General features: G+C 34.5%; 1 protein-coding gene across 1 annotated transcript; it reads right to left on the minus strand.

The window, feature by feature from the left end:
• Nucleotides 1–2,382: 2,382 nt before the first annotated feature.
• LOC143226880 (MAPK/MAK/MRK overlapping kinase-like) lies at nucleotides 2,383–14,406 on the minus strand. The gene is made up of 9 exons (XM_076458411.1): nucleotides 14,266–14,406; nucleotides 13,846–13,894; nucleotides 12,878–12,963; nucleotides 11,821–11,913; nucleotides 9,254–9,358; nucleotides 8,622–8,795; nucleotides 5,486–5,645; nucleotides 3,766–3,927; nucleotides 2,383–2,687 (listed from the first exon to the last, which is right to left on the minus strand). The coding sequence occupies exons 1-9, from the start codon at nucleotides 14,301–14,303 to the stop codon at nucleotides 2,616–2,618; spliced, it is 939 nt and encodes a 312-aa protein (XP_076314526.1). The 5' UTR covers nucleotides 14,304–14,406; the 3' UTR covers nucleotides 2,383–2,615.
• Between the last annotated feature and the right edge of the window lie 6,664 nt (nucleotides 14,407–21,070).

Below are 21,070 nucleotides of genomic sequence, written 5' to 3' on the forward strand. Positions count from 1 at the left end.
GTGGCGCAAATAGCCCTCGAGTAGCTTTCCGCGAACTTCAAACCAAACTTTATTTACAAATATATTTAAATTCAACTTTGTGTTTAATTTCATGTAGATGATGTAAAAATGTTTCAAAGTTTGAATATTTTTGAGTTCGTGTACAAAACTAATCACATTTAACTTATTTTCTTTTTTTTTTGGAAAATGTACAAAACGTTTGAAATTCAACTTTTATTGCAATATTTTGAGATTCTATATAAAAGTTTCTAAATTCAAATTTGTTTAAAATATTTTATCACCAACAACGTGTAATAAGCTCCGTCAGTATATTAAATCTATTATTAACAACGTGTAATAAGCTCCGTCAATATATGAAACCTGTTTAACAACGTGTAATAAGCTCTGTCAGTGTATGAAACCTGTTTAACAACGTGTAATAAGCTCTGTCAGTGTATGAAACCTGTTTAACAACGTGTAATAAGCTCCGTCAGTATATGAAACCTGTTTAACAACGTGTAATAAGCTCTGTCAGTGTATGAAACCTGTTTAACAACGTGTAATAAGCTCTGTCAGTGTATGAAACCTGTTTAACAACGTGTAATAAGCTCCGTCAGTATATGAAACCTGTTTAACAACGTGTAATAAGCTCTGTCAGTGTATGAAACCTGTTTAACAACGTGTAATAAGCTCTGTCAGTGTATGAAACCTGTTTAACAACGTGTAATAAGCTCCGTCAGTGTATGAAACCTGTTTAACAACGTGTAATAAGCTCTGTCAGTATATGAAACCTGTTTAACAACGTGTAATAAGCTCCGTCAGTGTATGAAACCTGTTTAACAACGTGTAATAAGCTCCGTCAGTATATGAAACCTGTTTAACAACGTGTAATAAGCTCTGTCAGTGTATGAAACCTGTTTAACAACGTGTAAAAAGCTCCGTCAGTATATTAAATCTATTATTAACAACGTGTAATAAGCTCTGTCAGTGTATGAAACCTGTTTAACAACGTGTAATAAGCTCCGTCAGTATATGAAACCTGTTTAACAACGTGTAATAAGCTCTGTCAGTGTATGAAACCTGTTTAACAACGTGTAATAAGCTCCGTCAGTGTATGAAACCTGTTTAACAACGTGTAATAAGCTCTGTCAGTATATGAAACCTGTTTAACAACGTGTAATAAGCTCCGTCAGTGTATGAAACCTGTTTAACAACGTGTAATAAGCTCCGTCAGTATATGAAACCTGTTTAACAACGTGTAATAAGCTCTGTCAGTGTATGAAACCTGTTTAACAACGTGTAAAAAGCTCCGTCAATATATGAAACCTGTTTAACAACGTGTAATAAGCTCTGTCAGTGTATGAAACCTGTTTAACAACGTGTAATAAGCTCCGTCAGTATATGAAACCTGTTTAACAACGTGTAATAAGCTCTGTCAGTGTATGAAACCTGTTTAACAACGTGTAATAAGCTCTGTCAGTGTATGAAACCTGTTTAACAACGTGTAATAAGCTCCGTCAGTATATTAAACCTGCTTAACAACGTGTAATAAGCTCCGTCAGTATATGAAACCTGCTTAACAACGTGTAATAAGCTCCGTCAGTGTATGAAACCTGTTTAACAACGTGTAATAAGCTCCGTCAATATATGAAACCTGCTTAACAACGTGTAATAAGCTCCGTCAGTATATTAAACCTGCTTAACAACGTGTAATAAGCTCCGTCAGTGTATGAAACCTGTTTAACAACGTGTAATAAGCTCTGTCAGTATATGAAACCTGTTTAACAACGTGTAATAAGCTCCGTCAGTATATTAAACCTGTTTAACAACGTGTAATAAGCTCCGTCAGTGTATGAAACCTGTTTAACAACGTGTAATAAGCTCCGTCAGTGTATGAAACCTGTTTAACAACGTGTAATAAGCTCCGTCAGTGTATGAAACCTGTTTAACAACGTGTAATAAGCTCCGTCAATATATGAAACCTGCTTAACAACGTGTAATAAGCTCCGTCAGTGTATGAAACCTGTTTAACAACGTGTAATAAGCTCCGTCAGTATATGAAACCTGTTTAACAACGTGTAATAAGCTCTGTCAATATATGAAACCTGTTTAACAACGTGTAATAAGCTCCGCTAGTATATGAAACCTGTTTAACAACGTGTAATAAGCTCCGTCAGTATATGAAACCTGCTTAACAACGTGTAATAAGCTCCGTCAGTATATGAAACCTGTTTAACAACGTGTAATAAGCTCCGTCAGTGTATTAAACCTGCTTAACAGTGTTAATGAAGCTTTGTTAACAGTTTTGTTAGCGTATATGCACGTGCTAGAGAGTTTTTATATATTTAAGGTAAGGCTGAATTTAATGTTTACGGTAATCTGGATTTTGTAAAAATACCGAACTACAAAACAATCGTTTATTGAACAAAGTGACCTGTAGGATCCATAAATATGGTATATCATAGTGTAGAAACCACTTGAAGTTATCTGAACACTTTATGGTTGTCCAGAATCCACTACCATAAATGTTGGAAATAGTGGTTGACCTTCAGCGTTCACCTCCAAAATCCATCAGTATTAGTAATGTTTCAGTTTTGATGTAATTAAAGTGAAGAGAGCTAAGTGTACTTTAGATTCTAGTGACGCTTGTGACGATGAATGGAAGGGAGACGGTCTGTGTCGTGAAGAGTTGAAGGTTGGCGGTAGGACTGTAAAATAGCAACAATTCATATTAAAACAACACGAGATAGTAGCTGTTATCAACAACACAACACAATATAGTGGCTGTTATGAACAACACAACACAATATAGTGGCTGTTATGAACAACACAACACAATATAGTGGCTGTTATGAACAACACAACACGATATAGTGGCTGTTATGAACAACACAACACAATATAGTGGCTGTTATCAACAACACAACACAATATAGTGGCTGTTATGAACAACACAACACGATATAGTGGCTGTTATGAACAACACAACACAATATAGTGGCTGTTATCAACAACACAACACAATATAGTGGCTGTTATGAAAAACACAACACAATATAGTGGCTGTTATGAACACCACACCACGATATAGTGGCTGTTATGAACAACACAACACGATATAGTGGCTGTTATGAACAACACAACACAATATAGTGGCTGCTATTAACAACACGATATATTGGCTGTTATTAACAACACAACACGATATAGTGGCTGTTATTAACAACACAATATGAGATATTAGCTGTTATCAACAACACAACAAGAGATATTAGCTGTTATTAACAGCACACTGTGGGTTAGTGACTGTTATTAATAACACAATATGAGATATTAGCTGTTATTAACAGCACACTGTGGGTTAGTGACTGTTATTAATAACACAACAAGAGATATTAGCTGTTATTAACAGCACACTGTGGGTTAGTGACTGTTATTAATAACATTATAGTTTTTATTTCATTTCTATCACTTGAACCTACATGTTTTTCTAACATCATGACCATAGAATAGTGAGATGTACAAACAATAAGCGAATTTCTAACTTCTATGAAATATTAACTCAAAGAGACCACTTCAAGGAAATTTTTCATATGTTTAAACGATTTTTGGTATTTCTATGAAACTTTATCAGGGATAGACCATGAGATGGTTTTTATCATTAAAAGAAATTCATTTTGAATTTATACAAAATGTCCAACAAGATGAACTACTGAATAATTCTCATGTTCAAATAAATGGATTGAAAACTTCTGACAATGTTTACTGTTGGAAGTAGTAACTTACTTTTCTCAAAAAACTTCTCGCTTGTAGAGATGGCAAACGCATGGACAAACATTCACCTTGAGAAGGGTCACTATCGGAGCTCGCCTCTTCCATCTGGTCAGCAGTGCCCAGATGAGGAAGATGAAGTTTCTTTTGTAATTGGTTCGTTGTTTTAATTTTATTCTATCAAAAGTTTAAAAAAGAAATGTTGAGAAAACACCAACTTAACAGCACCCACCGCCATATCTCAGGTTACTTTAATTAGATGGTGGGTATTTTACCATCACTACAGCATGCATGTATCTTTAGGATGTAGTTTTACAAATATTGAACATGAAACTAAAGTAAGTTAGTTGTCTAGCAACCACTGACATCTTATGATTCAGAGAAGATTATGCTTTAATAACACACCTCAAACTTAACCTTAAAATTGATGACTTGCAAAGCTCTCTTGACCTAAAATTATTCTAAATTTACACAATTAAAAGAATTTGTAATATAATTTATGATACTTTTAGTTTTACCACTTCACTCAATATTCAAGTAAACTAGTTATTAATGATGGTGTAACTTTTATGTAAAGTGTTTTCTCAGCCCAAACGAGCCGTTTTTGCATATAAATTTCTCAACAAGTGGGTTTCTCGTCATCACTGATCACTAACACTAGTCCTTAATAACGATAGTGGTTCTCAAAATTTCAAATAGAACGTTTGAAAAAAAAAACAACAGACTTGTTCTTGAAATACAAAACCATCTATCTCAGTGGCTGCTGAAATACAAAATTAAAAATTAATTCATTTTGTTTTCCTGTTATTATTATGCTTTCACAATACTACAGAAAATACGACTATAAATACTGTCAAACCTAGACAGGCCTATTAAACATCTACCATGCAGGTCAAAGGACAAATTTTATTTCGAATTTTGAAAGATAACAATAAAATTTAACAGTTTTTATTGCAACTATACAAATCCTTTTCATAGCCATTCAAGCACCGAAGCCTACATCAAAAATGGCAAAACCATCTGCGTCAAACTTTATACGCAGCTCTAGTTGAAGACTTCAAATTATAATTTGTTCATCTGACTAAACTTGCCTCCATACATTTGCACGTTCCACATATTATTAGCTCGTTTATAAATATGTTTGTAATATTAATTTTAAATTTCACTAAAAACTGTAAATAAGAGAATTCAAAAAGGGATGATCCTTATTTTAAGTTTCTTCAGATATTTTCATCTTAAAAATTCAGACTTCATTTATTCCATCATGAATCCATTGTATGTGCTGCACGACTAACTACACAGGGAAGAACAACAACACTTGGATCACACGAACTGACTGTTTTAAAGTTGTTCATTTACTATGTATGTGACAGATGTGTTATCTGTAGAGGGAAGAACTACAACACTTGGATCACACGAACTGACTGTTTCAAAGTTGTTCCTTTACTGTGTATGTGACAGATGTGTTATCTGTAGAGGGAAGAACTACAACACTTTGATCACATGAACTGACTGTTTTAAAGTTGTTCATTTACTGTGTATGTGACAGATGTGTTATCTGTAGAGGGAAGAACTACAACACTTGGATCACATGAACTGACTGTTTCAAAGTTGTTCATTAACTTCAGAATAAGCATGTTTGGATCGTGCACCACAACTGTGACAATTCCACATTAACTACACCTGTTTTTGTAATGTTAAACAATTAGTAATGTAATCAACTGGTAAATCTTACCCTTAACTGTCTTTCAGGATCAGATCCAGCTGTGTCAATACTGAGTTCAATAGTTGGGACAATGCTTCTCGGGGAGTCAGTCTCTTCAGTATATCGGACCTTCTCCTTTGTCCGTGAATCCTTTAACTCTTGAAGACACACCTGGTGTCGTTCAGATATGCTAACAGACGTAATAGCTAAAGTGAACTTTTGTGGCCATGTGATTCAAATATAAATACAACAGACTTAACAGCTATCAGTTATATTAAGTTTGTTACACTTATAATTTTCATGTTTCTCTACATATCCTAAACATGGTTGTGACTAAAACAAATGTTTTTGTTAACAGCAATATTCAGCAAAAACGAGATTTTCTCACATTCTAATGTTCATAGGTGTGTGATTATATTGTAAGCTGTAGATAACAGTACATGGTTATTTGTAGCAATAGTTCTGAAGAGTGTTTATACTGTCAACTGTATAGAGCAGTTATTGGTTATTTTAGCAATAGTTCAGAAGTGCATGTATAGTTTAAACTGTAGACAACAGTAAAAAGTCAAATGTAAGATTGAAAAGAATATTGTATCTCAGGATGGCTGTTATGGGTATTAATACTTTTACCCAAATTAGCAAGTAACAATATTTTGACTTTCTAAGGTTATCATTGGTGTTAGTACTCATACCAATCATCCTGAGTATACATTTTTACTTCAAGAGAATTTCTTATCATCACAAATGAAGTGAACATTACATGTGTAAGACTAGCTTTACAAAATAATTAAATCTGAAAATATACAGTAAACACCATCTGTATCAGCCACCTGTACAAAACAAAATAAACACCATCTGTATCAGCCACCTGTACAAAACAAAATAAACACCATCTGTATCAGCCACCTGTACAAAACAGAATAAAGACCATCTGTATCAGCCACCTGTACAAAACAGAATAAACACTATCTGTATCAGCCACCTGTACAAAACAGAATAAACACCATCTGTATCAGCCACCTGTACAAAACAGAATAAACACTATCTGTATCAGCCACCTGTACAAAACAGAATAAAGACCATCTGTATCAGCCACCTGTACAAAACAGAATAAAGACCATCTGTATCAGCCACCAGTACAAAACAGAATAAACACCATCTGTATCAGTCACCTATACAAAACAGAATAAACACCATCTGTATCAGCCACCTATACAAAACAGAATAAACACCATCTGTATCAGTCACCTATACAAAACAGAATAAAGACCATCTGTATCAGCCACCTATACAAAACAGAACAAAGACCATCTGTATCAGCCACCTGTACAAAACAGAATAAAGACCATCTGTATCAGCCACCTGTACAAAACAGAATAAACACCATCTGTATCAGTCACCTATACAAAACAGAATAAAGACCATCTGTATCAGCCACCTATACAAAACAGAATAAACACCATCTGTATCAGTCACCTATACAAAACAGAATAAAGACCATCTGTATCAGCCACCTATACAAAACAGAATAAACACTATCTGTATCAGTCACCTATACAAAACAGAATAAACACCATCTGTATCAGCCACCTATACAAAACAAAATAAACACTATCTGTATCAGCCACCTATACAAAACAGAATAAACACCATCTGTATCAGCCACCTATACAAAACAGAATAAATACTATTTGTATCAACCACCTATATAAAACAGAATAAACACTATCTGTATCAGCCACCTATACAAAACAAAATAAACACTATCTGTATCAGCCACCTATACAAAACAGAATAAACACTATCTGTATCAACCACCTATACAAAACAGAATAAATACTATTTGTATCAGCCACCTATACAAAACAAAATAAACACTATCTGTATCAGTCACCTATACAAAACAGAATAAACACTATCTGTATCAACCACCTATACAAAACAGAATAAATACTATTTGTATCAGCCACCTATACAAAACAGAATAAACACTATCTGTATCAGCCACCTATACAAAACAAAATAAACACTATCTGTATCAGCCACCTATACAAAACAGAATAAAGACCATCTGTATCAGCCACCTATACAAAACAGAATAAATACTATTTGTATCAACCACCTATATAAAACAGAATAAACACTATCTGTATCAGCCACCTATACAAAACAAAATAAACACTATCTGTATCAGCCACCTATACAAAACAGAATAAACACTATCTGTATCAGCCACCTATACAAAACAGAATAAATACTATTTATATCAACCACCTATATAAAACAGAATAAACACTATCTGTATCAGTCACCTATACAAAACAGAATAAACACCATCTGTATCAGCCACCTGTACAAAACAGAATAAAGACCATCTGTATCAGCCACCTATACAAAACAGAATAAACACTATCTGTATTAGTCACCTATACAAAACAGAATAAACACTATCTGTATCAACCACCTATACAAAACAGAATAAACACTATCTGTATCAGTCACCTATACAAAACAGAATAAACACTATCTGTATCAACCACCTATACAAAACAGAATAAATACTATTTGTATCAGCCACCTATACAAAACAGAATAAACACTATCTGTATCAACCACCTATACAAAACAGAATAAATACTATTTGTATCAGCCACCTATACAAAACAGAATAAACACTATCTGTATCAGCCACCTATACAAAACAAAATAAACACTATCTGTATCAGCCACCTATACAAAACAGAATAAACACTATCTGTATCAGCCACCTATACAAAACAGAATAAATACTATTTGTATCAGCCACCTATACAAAACAAAATAAACACTATCTGTATCAGCCACCTATACAAAACAGAATAAACACCATCTGTATCAGCCACCTATACAAAACAGAATAAATACTATTTGTATCAACCACCTATATAAAACAGAATAAACACTATCTGTATCAGCCACCTATACAAAACAAAATAAACACTATCTGTATCAGCCACCTATACAAAACAGAATAAACACTATCTGTATCAGCCACCTATACAAAACAGAATAAATACTATTTGTATCAACCACCTATATAAAACAAAATAAACACTACTATTTTAAGCCAAGATATAAACTACTGTTATCAGTGGTCTATATAAATCACAGTGTATGTTGTCAGTACCGAAGGTCTGTGAAGAATGGATTACGTAGAGCCTCTGCTGTGGAAATCCTCTCCTCTTCATCATAAATTAATAATAACATCAGAAGATCACGTGCATTAGGAGACACGTGGGGTATGAGAGTATGTAGACCCACCCCTGTTTTCTTGGGGAACTTCACACGAACAGGTGGCTTCCTGGAATAAATATTATTCATTTTAATTATTTACAAATCAAGTTAAGCTAATAGCAGTAGAGTGTCTCATGCTATTCTCAGAACCAATCAAATAACTTTAATATGATCAAAATGTATTAAGGGCAGATGCTGTTTAATAAACTTACTTCTGTAACATAAGGTCAAGAACCAATTTCTTCTTAAGGTAGTAGAGATAACAATATTCTTATTCCAAGTTCTACTGTAATTCAAACGTAACCAGATACATGAAGAAACCCATTCTCGTAAACCTAACAACGAATCTCTCAATATTCGAGAGTAGCTTGCCCTTTCTCCAAATACAAACAAAACAGAAAACAGATATCCAATTATTTCTGTTCTTTAGAGTAAAGTACAAGCAAAAAATATAAATAAGTTACAAGCAACATGTTAAACATTAATGCAGCTAATCCTCTATTTTACAAGGAACTCAAAACATACCGTTTTCTTAATTTAGCCAAAACACGAGGTCGAGGTGATCCAATCACGTCATGTATTTTCGCTATTTGGTCCATTTCACTACTTCCGGGAAATAAAGGTTTGTTTCTACAAAACATATGTCTATTTAGAACTTACATATTCATATTCTGTGTGTTGAGATGATTTACAACACTATCCAAATCTGTTATTCATATTCTGTGTGTTGAGATGATTTACAACACTATCCAAATCTGTTATCCATATTCTGTGTGTTGAGATGATTTACAACACTATCCAAATCTGTTTTATTATTATTATTTATTTTGTCAGAAAGTGCAGAAAATTTAATTTCAAGATGAAATCCAACAGTAGTCACTACACTCAATAGACACTAAACAGCACGTGCAAGAGCTGTGTACAGTAGACACTACACACCAAGTACAAGAGCTGTGTACAGTAGACACTAAACACCAAGTACAAGAGCTGTGTACAGTAAAAACTAAACACCAAGTACAAGATCTGTGCACAGTAGACACTAAACAGCACGTGCAAGAGCTGTGTACAGTAAACACTAAACACCAAGTACAAGATCTGTGCACAGTAGACACTAAACACCAAGTACAAGAGCTGTGTACAGTAGACAGTAAACACCAAGTACAAGAGCTGTGTACAGTAGACACTAAACACCAAGTACAAGAGCTGTGTACAGTAGACACTAAACACCAAGTACAAGAGCTGTGTACAGTAGACACTAAACACCAAGTACAAGAGCTGTGTACAGTAGACACTAAACACAAAGTACAAGAGCTGTGTACAGTAGACACTAAACACAAAGTACAAGAGCTGTGTACAGTAGACACTAAACATCAAGTACAAGAGCTGTGTACAGTAGACACTAAAAACCAAGTACAAGAGTTTTGTACAGTAGACACTAAACACCAGATACAAGAGCTGTGTACAGTAGACACTAAACACCAAGTACAAGAGCTGTGTACAGTAGACACTAAACACCACGTACAAGATCTGTGCACAGTAGACACTAAACACCACATACAAGAGCTGTGTACAGTAGACACTAATCACCACGTACAAGAGCTGTGTACAGTAGACACTAAACACCAAGTACAAGAGTTGTGTACAGTAGACACTAAACACCACATACAAAAGTTGTGCACAGTAGACACTAAACACCAAGTACAAGATCTGTGCACAGTAGACACTAAACACCACGTACAAGATCTGTGCACAGTAGACACTAAATACCAAGTACAAGAGCGGTGTACAGTAGACACTAAATGCCAAGTACAAGAGCTGTGTACAGTAGACACTAAACACCAAGTAAAAGATCTGTGTACAGTAGACACTAAACACCACGTACAAAATCTGTGCACAGTAGACACTGAACACCAAGTACAAGATCTGTGCACAGTAGACACTAAACACCAAATACAGGAGCTGTGTACAGTAGACACTAAACACCAAGTACAAGAGCTGTGTACAGTAGACACTAAACACCACATACAAGAGCTGTGTACAGTATACACTAAACACCAAGTCCAAGAGTTGTGTAAGTAGACAGTAAATACCAGGTACAAGAGTTGTGTACAGTAGACAACTAAACACTGAGAAGAATAACTGTAAACCATGATAGTTTGCCAATGAAGGGATATCTTTACTTTTATCAGTATTACAATAACGTATTACTTTATTTCCTTGTTATCTTAAATCTAATACATATTTAACGATATATAGAACGTATCAGTTCCATTGAATCGTTTTAAAAAATTAGACAAATAATATGTTTGTTTGTTTGAACGGGTTAGACGTTATTTCCAGTGAAGTGATTTATTGACGTTGTTGCTATAACAACAGTCATGTTTCCTAAAAGCAACCCTAGGTGTTTTATGCATGATATTTGTTCTTTTTTTTTTTTTTTCGTTTTACAGACGAAACTAAAGCTGACGAAGCTAAATTTTCCAAAACTTCACGTACACTAGTTTTCAGTACTAGATATGGTTAGTGGAAAGGTTTTTATTGTCCCTGTGAAGTCGTTTTTGCTTCTTTCTTTCTTTCTCGAGCTATATCTCTATAAACAACAAGTAGAATTTCTGAATAAATACATACATTAGGTATATATGTATTATACAAGATGAACACAAGAAAAAATATAGGGGCAGATAATTTTATTTCAGTTTCTCCAACTTTCAAAACTCTCCCACAAATATGTTGTTAAAGTGAATATTGTTATACAATTCAATTATAATCAACCATAACTAAAAAGAAGAAATGAGAGACAAATATACAGAAGAATCAATTACGCCATAAGTATGGAATATTTCGTACAACCAGTTATTAGGCTTAAAGAAGAGATAAATACACCAGAGGTACAGACGACATTATACAACTTATTAGGCTTAAGGAAGAGATAAATACACCAGAGGTACAGACGACATTATACAAGTTATTAGGCTGCGTAGGAGAGGTTAGTATGGAAAATACGCAAACAACAAGTGACTATGTTTCATAATTTCAGGAATATATTGTTAATTAACAAATGAAAACTTAATTTTTTACTTCTATTTTCTTACGTTAAAATTTCAAAGAACACGCATCCCGCTGCCCAGATGTCCATTTTGTAAGTGTAGTAGCCGTTGGTCAGCAGGCATTCAGGTGGGCGGTACCTATAAATAATAACAGAACAAAAGGGACAATTTTTGAAAGACTTGTGTTTTGAGGTAAAGGGGTTATGTTGTCGACATTGTCACCTGTTAACTTCATCGCTCAGTTGAATATCTCTCTTGCTGTCTCTTAATATTTAATATACTATAGCCTGACTCCAACCAGAATATCATCTGCTTTCCCAGACTATATTTCATGAAGTTATATTATGTTCTGGGTACCGATATAAACCATGTTCTTTAGGAACATACATATTTTATCTTTAGTGATTTATTTGGGAAATAAAATAAGTTTGCTTGCTAGTTTCGATGTAAGCACAAAACTATACAATAGGCTGTATGTGTTCTGTCAACTAAAGGTATCAAATCTGGTATCTAGTGTAATTAGTTCAAAGAAACTCCATGGTATTACTGGTGGGCAGTAAGGTAGGATGGCGACTGTTAAATAGAAACATACGAGTTTCTGCAAGGTTACCTTTTAATTTTAGTATTTTTCAAATAAAACCGTCATCTAATTCCTCTGACAATACATTGTATCGCTGCTGCGTTAGGTTGTCCAGAAACAAGAATGATAAGAATGATTTAATATTTCCTTGAAAGTCCTACACTTTAAAAACAAATACTTAATGAGTTAATGTTTCAAGACAAATCCAGGCCTTTAATAGCAAGATACTGATCTAAGTTTCAATAAAAATTCTGACCTTTAATAACAAGATACTGATCTAAGTTTCAATAAAAATCCTGACCTTTAATAGCAAGATACTGATCTAAGTTTCAATAAAAATCCTGACCTTTAATAACAAGATACTCACTGACCTAACGTTTCAGTCAAAGTAGCTACGTGTTTTGACTCACAACCTCGTAACTACGTGTTTTGACTCACCGCCTTGTAACTACTTGCTCTGACTCACCAACTTACAACTAGGTGTTCTGACTCACCACCTTGTAACTACGTGTTCTAACTCACCACCTTGTAGCTATATACTCTGTGTATGGAGGAGTAGTGTACATTGAGCGACAGCTACCGAAGTCAGCCAACTTGAGAAGGCTGTCCTGTAAGATAATCAAAAAGTAACTATTACTGTGATGTTAAGATAACAGGCCTGCAGAGAAAATAACCACTATCATAATGTTAAAATAATAGGCCTGTAGAGAAAGTAACCATTACTATGATATTAAGATAACAGGCCTGCACAGAAAGTAACCATTACCATAATGTTAAAATAATAGGCCTGTAGAGAAAGTAACCATTACTATGATATTAAGATAACAGGCCTCCGGAGAAAGTAACCATTACTGTAATGTTACTAATAAGCAGGGGCGTAGATTTTACACCCGATGGGGGATGATTTTGCAACCACCTATGTGGACTGTTCAATTTGCAAATTGGTAATCTCTGATTACGTGAACCTGAAAGCTGTAAACATGCAGTCACAGAGTAATGTTGTTGCCACGATACTTGCATGTATATTTAGGCCTACTGACTGATACTTACGAACTATCGCTTAGATCTAGATCGAAAAGCTTAGAAGCACGCCTAATTAAAGATGAACATTTCGGTTACTGAAAAGCCTACATCTAGGCCTAATTATGTAATTCTATTGGTAAGAACACGAGAATCACAAGAACAAACACATAATTTGTAGACCTGTGATGCAATAAAACAATTCAACAGACCAAACTGTAGGGGAGAATGATTGTATGCACCATACCCCCACCTAAAATGAAGGGGGAATGTATACCCCCCATCCCCCCAGGATCTATGTCCCTGCTAATAAGGTTTACTAATAAGGTCGAGTAGTTGAAAATATTCACTTCAATAATGGTAGGAATTTATAAAATACATTGATGGTACAAATGTCTGAAAAAAGAATAAAATGATTGTATTAGATAACAGATATTGAGTATAATTTCAAAAAGTGTTTCTTTCCTTACCCTAATTAAAATATTTTCAGGCTTGATATCTCTATGAAAGATCCCATTGCTGTAACGATATACAAATAACGGTAACAATAAAAGATAGATAAATCAAATTTTTGTTTTGAAATTACTTAAATATAGGTAGATTATAAATCTAAGGTCTATTCCAAGAACATTTTATTTCACATTCCATACACTGGAGTACCTCAAGAAAGAGAGTTAATAAAAATTGTGTTCATTTATCATTAATTGTATATTGTCCATTTTTTGTGAAGGTTTAAAAAATTGCTTGGACTATTTTTTCTCACTAGAATCAAATTAGCTACGAACGAATAAATTAAAACTACATTAATCCTTTACTGTCCTTTTGTTATAAAATTATTGGCATGTAAACTTCTGTATTAATAAAAGGTTCCAAAAGGTAACGCTGGTTACCTGTGAATATAATCCAGAGACTTGAAGAGCTGAAACATATAACTCTTTACCCTGAATTCTGGTAAAGGTCGTTTTCGTGCTATAAATGAAAGAACAGCATAAACTCAGCTACACATACTTAGGGTTAGATACCAGTTGATGAGTACAACTAACTATTTCAATCAGTTGAAACATTTAACAGCTTATGGTATTTATATCCTCTCTGGTATGTATCTAATACAGCCTTATTCCAACAATGCGAGTCATTAAGTGTTTACATTATTCTAACAAATAAGACACCAATTCAGTAAGTGATAACATCATCCCAATACATAAAACACCGTTTCAGAAAGTGTTGACCTCATTACAACAAATAAGACGCCATGTCAATAAGTGTTAACCACATCCCAATAAATAAGACATCACGTCATTAAGTGTTAACTACATCCCAATAAATAAGACATCATGTCAATAAGTGTTAACCACATCCCAATAAATAAGACATCATGTCAATAAGTGTTAACTACATCCCAATAAATAAGACATCATGTCAATAAGTGTTAACCACATCCCAATAAATAAGACATCATGTCAATAAGTGTTAACTACATCCCAATAAATAAGACATCATGTCAATAAGTGTTAACCACATCCCAATAAATAAGACATCATGTCAATAAGTGTTAACTACATCCCAATAAATAAGACATCATGTCAATAAGTGTTAACTACATCCCAATAAATAAGACATCATGTCAATAAGTGTTAACCACATCCCAATAAATAAGACATCATGTCAATAAGTGTTAACCACATCCCAATAAATAAGACATCATGTCAATAAGTGTTAACTACATCCCAATAAATAAGACATCACGTCATTAAGTGTTAACTACATCCCAATAAATAAGACATCATGTCAATAAGTGTTAACCACATCCCAATAAATAAGACATCACGTCATTAAATGTTGACCTCATTACAAAAATAAAGAACTGTCATTAAGAACACTTTGTTAATTCGCAAATTACAGTTAAACCGAACGTAACTAGTTCCAATAATTGACTTAAAAAATATAATGTTCTATCTACAGATATAACTTAATCATGGGTTGGCCTACTCGTTGAAACTTAATCAAATTTTGATGAAACTTCGGAGAATGGATGGCAACTACCTATTGTGGAGATACAAGTGTAGAGGACAACGTTTCGAAAGTCTTCCGCCTTTCGTGTTCAGGTCAATGTGTGTGCAAACGCAAACAAACTTGGCAGGGGTTTAGTTTAGAGATAGAGAGAAGTCTGAAAAATTCTCTCCCCATCAGGGGTGGTCAGGAACGTTGTGGTTCCTCTTCGTCCCCTCACGTGAAAGATCATTTAACTTTACGTGGAGTTTACCTGTATTTTTCTTCGACTTGTTTAGGGTGATGAAGTGCGGTGGGGTATTATAAACATGACTGGTGAGAAAGAGGAGTGAGACAAAGGCGGCACAAGAGAAGTGAACCAGGCCGGAGCCCGCAGTCCGAAAAGCCGATGAGATATAAAACGGCCCGATTCAAGAATATTGTCTTGACTGGGATCTAAAGATCCAATGCCTGAGATTTGGATGTGGGGGAGGGAGAAACGGGAGTGCCCCGAGAAAACCCACTTTCACAAGACAGGTGCCGAAAGTTTTACCTGTCTTGTGCCCGAATCTGAAAAGAAATACATATAAATATAAACAGTCACCAGCCAAACCATTCACATAACAACTATCGACGCGTCAGTTAAAACAGAGAACCAGTCCACAATCATTCAGAAGACACAAATGGAAATTGCGAGAAGAAACAAATCATCTCAGACCGATGAAGAGCAATTCATCATGAAGAACAACCACCACCACGCTCACGTTTTTCACCATCACCACTGGGCATCAGGTGTGAACTAGACCTCAACCTGAAATTCTACAAAACCACAGTTGGTAGTTTTCCTCGTTACAGCCAACCAGCCACTTCTATACTTTTGCCTTTGTCCATTTGCTTCCTTTTTCATTCCAATATGTAATAATAACCATGATTTTCTTCCCAGCTACTTCCGGGCACGGTCTGGGTAGATTTGTCGGCGCCCAGGACGTGAAAGTGGGTATTCTTGGAGTACACCCATTTCTCCCCACACCTACGTCTCTGGCATTGGATTGCTAGATCCCAGCCAAGGCAACATTCTTGCCTGGTCCTGAAAGGAGCCGTTTGAATTAATGTTTCCTAGTCGTCAGGCTATTTTGACCACGGGCTCTGGCCTGGCTTACTTTCCTTATTTCCAGCTCTCCATTCTCACGCGTCACTTCACTCTCCACCTCACTTCTTCACCTTCAACAAGTCAAAACAAAATAAAGACAAACTCCCACGTAAAGTTAAATAATCTTTCACGTAAGGGGACGAAGAGGAACCACAACGTTCCTGACCACCCCTGATGGGGAGAGAGTTCTTCAGACTTCTCTCTCTCTCTAAACTAAACCTCTGCCAAGTTCGTTTGCATTTGCACACACATTGACCTGGAGACGAAAGGCAGAAGACTTTCGAAACGTTGTCCTCTACAGTTGTGTCTCCACAATAGGCAGTTGCCGTCCATTCTACGTAGTTTCATCATGAATACTCAGCCTAAACAATTTTTCAAAGAATTAATCACATTTTGTTTGGTTAGAAAATATGAGCATGTGTTCCTCAATCTCCGAATTAAATTACACCTTAACGATGGCCCAGCATGGACTGGTGGTCAGAGCGCTCGACTAGTAACTAGAGATTCGCGGGTTTGAATCCCCTTTATACCAAACATGCTCGCCCTTTCAGCCGTGGAGCGTTATTAGTGATGGTCAATCCAAATATTTCCTGGTAATAGAGTAGTCCAACAGTTGGCGGTAGGTGGTGATGATTAGCTACCTTCCCTCTAGTCTTGTCGTGTTTAATTAGGAACGGGTAGCTTTGCTCGAATTTCAAACAGTCTTAACGACATTTTAAACAATACATCAGTTGACGAACAAGTTTTGTTGTGGTTTCAGTTTGAGAATTAACAGTTTATTAATGCGTTCTAATTCCATGCTAATTATTATGACATGTGATATGTTCTATGTTATGTTCTAATCACATAACAACAAGCATGAGAACATGTCATTAAGTTATATCACAAAAACAAACATGACAACATGTCATAACCTTCCATCCCACAGAAACAAATATGTTATTAAGTTCCAACCACATGAATGTGCTTTTTTATATAAATGTTGTTTAACAATGTTCCTCAGATACACCTCGACTCTGAATAACTTAATTTTGTTCGACGAAGCAATCAATCTCTGACTTTTGAATTATTGTTGTATAACAATCAATAGATTTAAAAATTAATGTTTTTACTTACAGAATATGCTATTTCCTTCACACAAAAAGGAAACATATGAATTTAGTTACATTTTCTCACACAAAGTGCTGCACACCTGCTGAACTTTATATGATTTTAGTTACATTTTCCCATACAAAGTGCTATACAGCTGCTGAACTTTTTATGATTTTAGTTACATTTTCTCATACAAAGTGTTGTACACCTGCTGAACCTTTTATGATTTTAGTTACATTTTCTCATACAAAGTGCTGTACACCTGCTGAACTTTATATGCTTTTAGTTACATTTTCTCATACAAAGTGCTGTACACCTGCTTAACTTTATATGATTTTAGTTACATTTTCTCATACAAAGTGCTGCACACCTACTGAACATTTTATGATTTTAGTTACATTTTCTCACACAAAGTGCTGTACACCTGCTGAACTTTATATGATTTTAGTTACATTTTCTCACATAAAGTGCCGTACACCTGCTTAACTTTATATGATTTTAGTTACATTTTCTCATACAAAGTGCTGCACACATACTGAACATTTTATGATTTTAGTTACGTTTTCTCACACAAAGTGCTGTACACCTGCTGAACTTTTATGATTTTAGTTACATTTTCTCATACAAAGTGCTGTACACCTGCTGAACTTTTTTATGATTTTAGTTACATATTCTCACACAAAGTGCTGTACACCTGCTGAACTTTATATGTTTTAGTTACATTTTCTCACACAAAGTGTGGCACACCTGCTGAACTTTATATGATTTTAGTTACATTTTCTCACACAAAGTGCTGTACACCTGCTGAACTTTATATGACTTTAGTTACATTTTCTCACACAAAGTGCTGTACACCTGCTGAACCTTTTATGATTTTAGTTACATTTTCTCATACAAAGTGCTGTACACCTGCTGAACTTTATATGATTTTAGTTACATTTTCTCACAAAGTGCTGTACACCTGCTGAACCTTTTATGATTTTAGTTACATTTTCTCACACAAAGTGCTGTACACCTGCTGAATTCTTTTATGATTTTAGTTACATTTTCTCATACAAAGTGCTGTACACCTGCTGAACCTTTTATGATTTTAGTTACATTTTCTCATACAAAGTGCTATACACCTGCTGAACTTTTTTTATGATTTTAGTTACATTTTTCACATAAAGTGCTGTACACCTGCTGAACCTTTTATGATTTTAGTTACATTCTCTCATACAAAGTGCTATATAGCTGCTGAACTTTTATGATTTTAGTTACATTTTCTCACACAAAGTGCTGTACACCTGCTGAACTTTATATGATTTTAGTTACATTTTCTCACACAACGTGCTGTACACCTGCTGAACCTTTATGATTTTAGTTACATTTTCTCATACAAAGTGCTGTACACCTGCTGAACTTTTTATGATTTTAGTTACATTTTCTCACACAAAGTGCTGTACACCTGCTGAACTTTATATGTTTTAGTTACATTTTCTCATACAAAGTGCTGCACACCTGCTGAACATTTTATGATTTTAGTTACATTTTCTCACACAAAGTGCTGTACACCTGCTGAACTTTATATGTTTTAGTTACATTTTCTCATACAAAGTGCTGTACACCTGCTGAACTTTTTATGATTTTAGTTACATTTTCTCACACAAAGTGCTGTACACCTGCTGAACTTTATATGTTTTAGTTACATTTTCTCATACAAAGTGCTGCACACCTGCTGAACATTTTATGATTTTAGTTACATTTTCTCATACAAAGTGCTGCACACCTGCTGAACTTTATATGATTTTAGTTACATTTTCCCACACAAAGTGCTGTACACCTGCTTAACTTTATATGATTTTAGTTACATTTTCTCACACAAAGTGCTGTACACCTGCTGAACTTTTTATGATTTTAGTTACATTTTCTCACACAAAGTGCTGTACACCTGCTGAACTTTTTATGATTTTAGTAACATTTTCACATACAAAGTGCTGTACAGCTGCTGAATTTTTTTTGATTTTAGTTACATTTTCTCATACAAAGTGCTGCACACATACTGAACATTTTATGATTTTAGTTACATTTTCTCACACAAAGTGCTATACACCTGCTGAACTTTATATGATTTTAGTTACATTTTCTCACACAAAGTGCTGTACACCTGCTGAACTTTATATGATTTTAGTTACATTTTCTCACACAAAGTGCTGTACACCTGCTGAACTTTTTATGAATTTAGTTACATTTTCTCATACAACGTGCTGTACACTTGCTGAATTTTTATGATTTTAGTTACATTTTCTCATACAAAGTGCTATACAGCTGCTGAACTTTTTATGATTTTAGTTACATTTTCTCACACAAAGTGCTGTACACCTGCTGAACTTTATATGTTTTAGTTACATTTTCTCATACAAAGTGCTGTACACCTGCTGAACTTTTTATGATTTTAGTTACATTTTCTCACACAAAGTGCTGTACACCTGCTGAACTTTATATCTTTTAGTTACATTTTCTCATACAAAGTGCTGTACACCTGCTGAACATTTTATGATTTTAGTTACATTTTCTCATACAAAGTGAGGCACACCTACTGAACTTTTCATGATTTTAGTTACATTTTCTCATACAAAGTGCTGCACACCTGCTGAACTTTATATGATTTTAGTTACATTTTCTCACACAAAGTGCTGTACACCTGCTTAACTTTATATGATTTTAGTTACATTTTCTCACACAAAGTGCTGTACACTTGCTGAACTTTTTATGATTTTAGTTACATTTTCTCACACAAAGTGCTGTACACCTGCTGAACTTTTATGATTTTAGTAACATTTTCACATACAAAGTGCTGTACAGCTGCTGAATTTATTTTGATTTTAGTTACATTTTCTCATACAAAGTGCTGCACACCTACTGAACATTTTATGATTTTAGTTACATTTTCTCACACAAAGTGCTATACACCTGCTGAACTTTATATGATTTTAGTTACATTTTCTCACACAAAGTGCTGTACACCTGCTGAACTTTATATGATTTTAGTTACATTTTCTCACACAAAGTGCTATACACCTGCTGAACTTTTTATGAATTTAGTTACATTTTCTCTCACAAAGTGCTGTACACCTCCTGAACTTTATATGATTTTAGTTACATTTTCTCACACAAAGTGCTGTACACCTGCTGAACTTTTTATGATTTTAGTAACATTTTCTCATACAACGTGCTGTACACCTGCTGAATTTTTTATGATTTTAGTTACATTTTCTCATACAAAGTGCTATACAGCTGCTGAACTTTTTATGATTTTAGTTACATTTTCTCACACAAAGTGCTGTACACCTGCTGAACTTTATATGATTTTAGTTACATTTTCTCACACAAAGTGCTGTACACCTGCTGAACCTTTATGATTTTAGTTACATTTTCTCATACAAAGTGCTGCACACCTGCTGAACATTTTATGATTTTAGTTA

Source organism: Tachypleus tridentatus, chromosome 9 (assembly GCF_004210375.1).
Source record: "Tachypleus tridentatus isolate NWPU-2018 chromosome 9, ASM421037v1, whole genome shotgun sequence".
Taxonomy (NCBI): domain Eukaryota; kingdom Metazoa; phylum Arthropoda; class Merostomata; order Xiphosura; family Limulidae; genus Tachypleus; species Tachypleus tridentatus.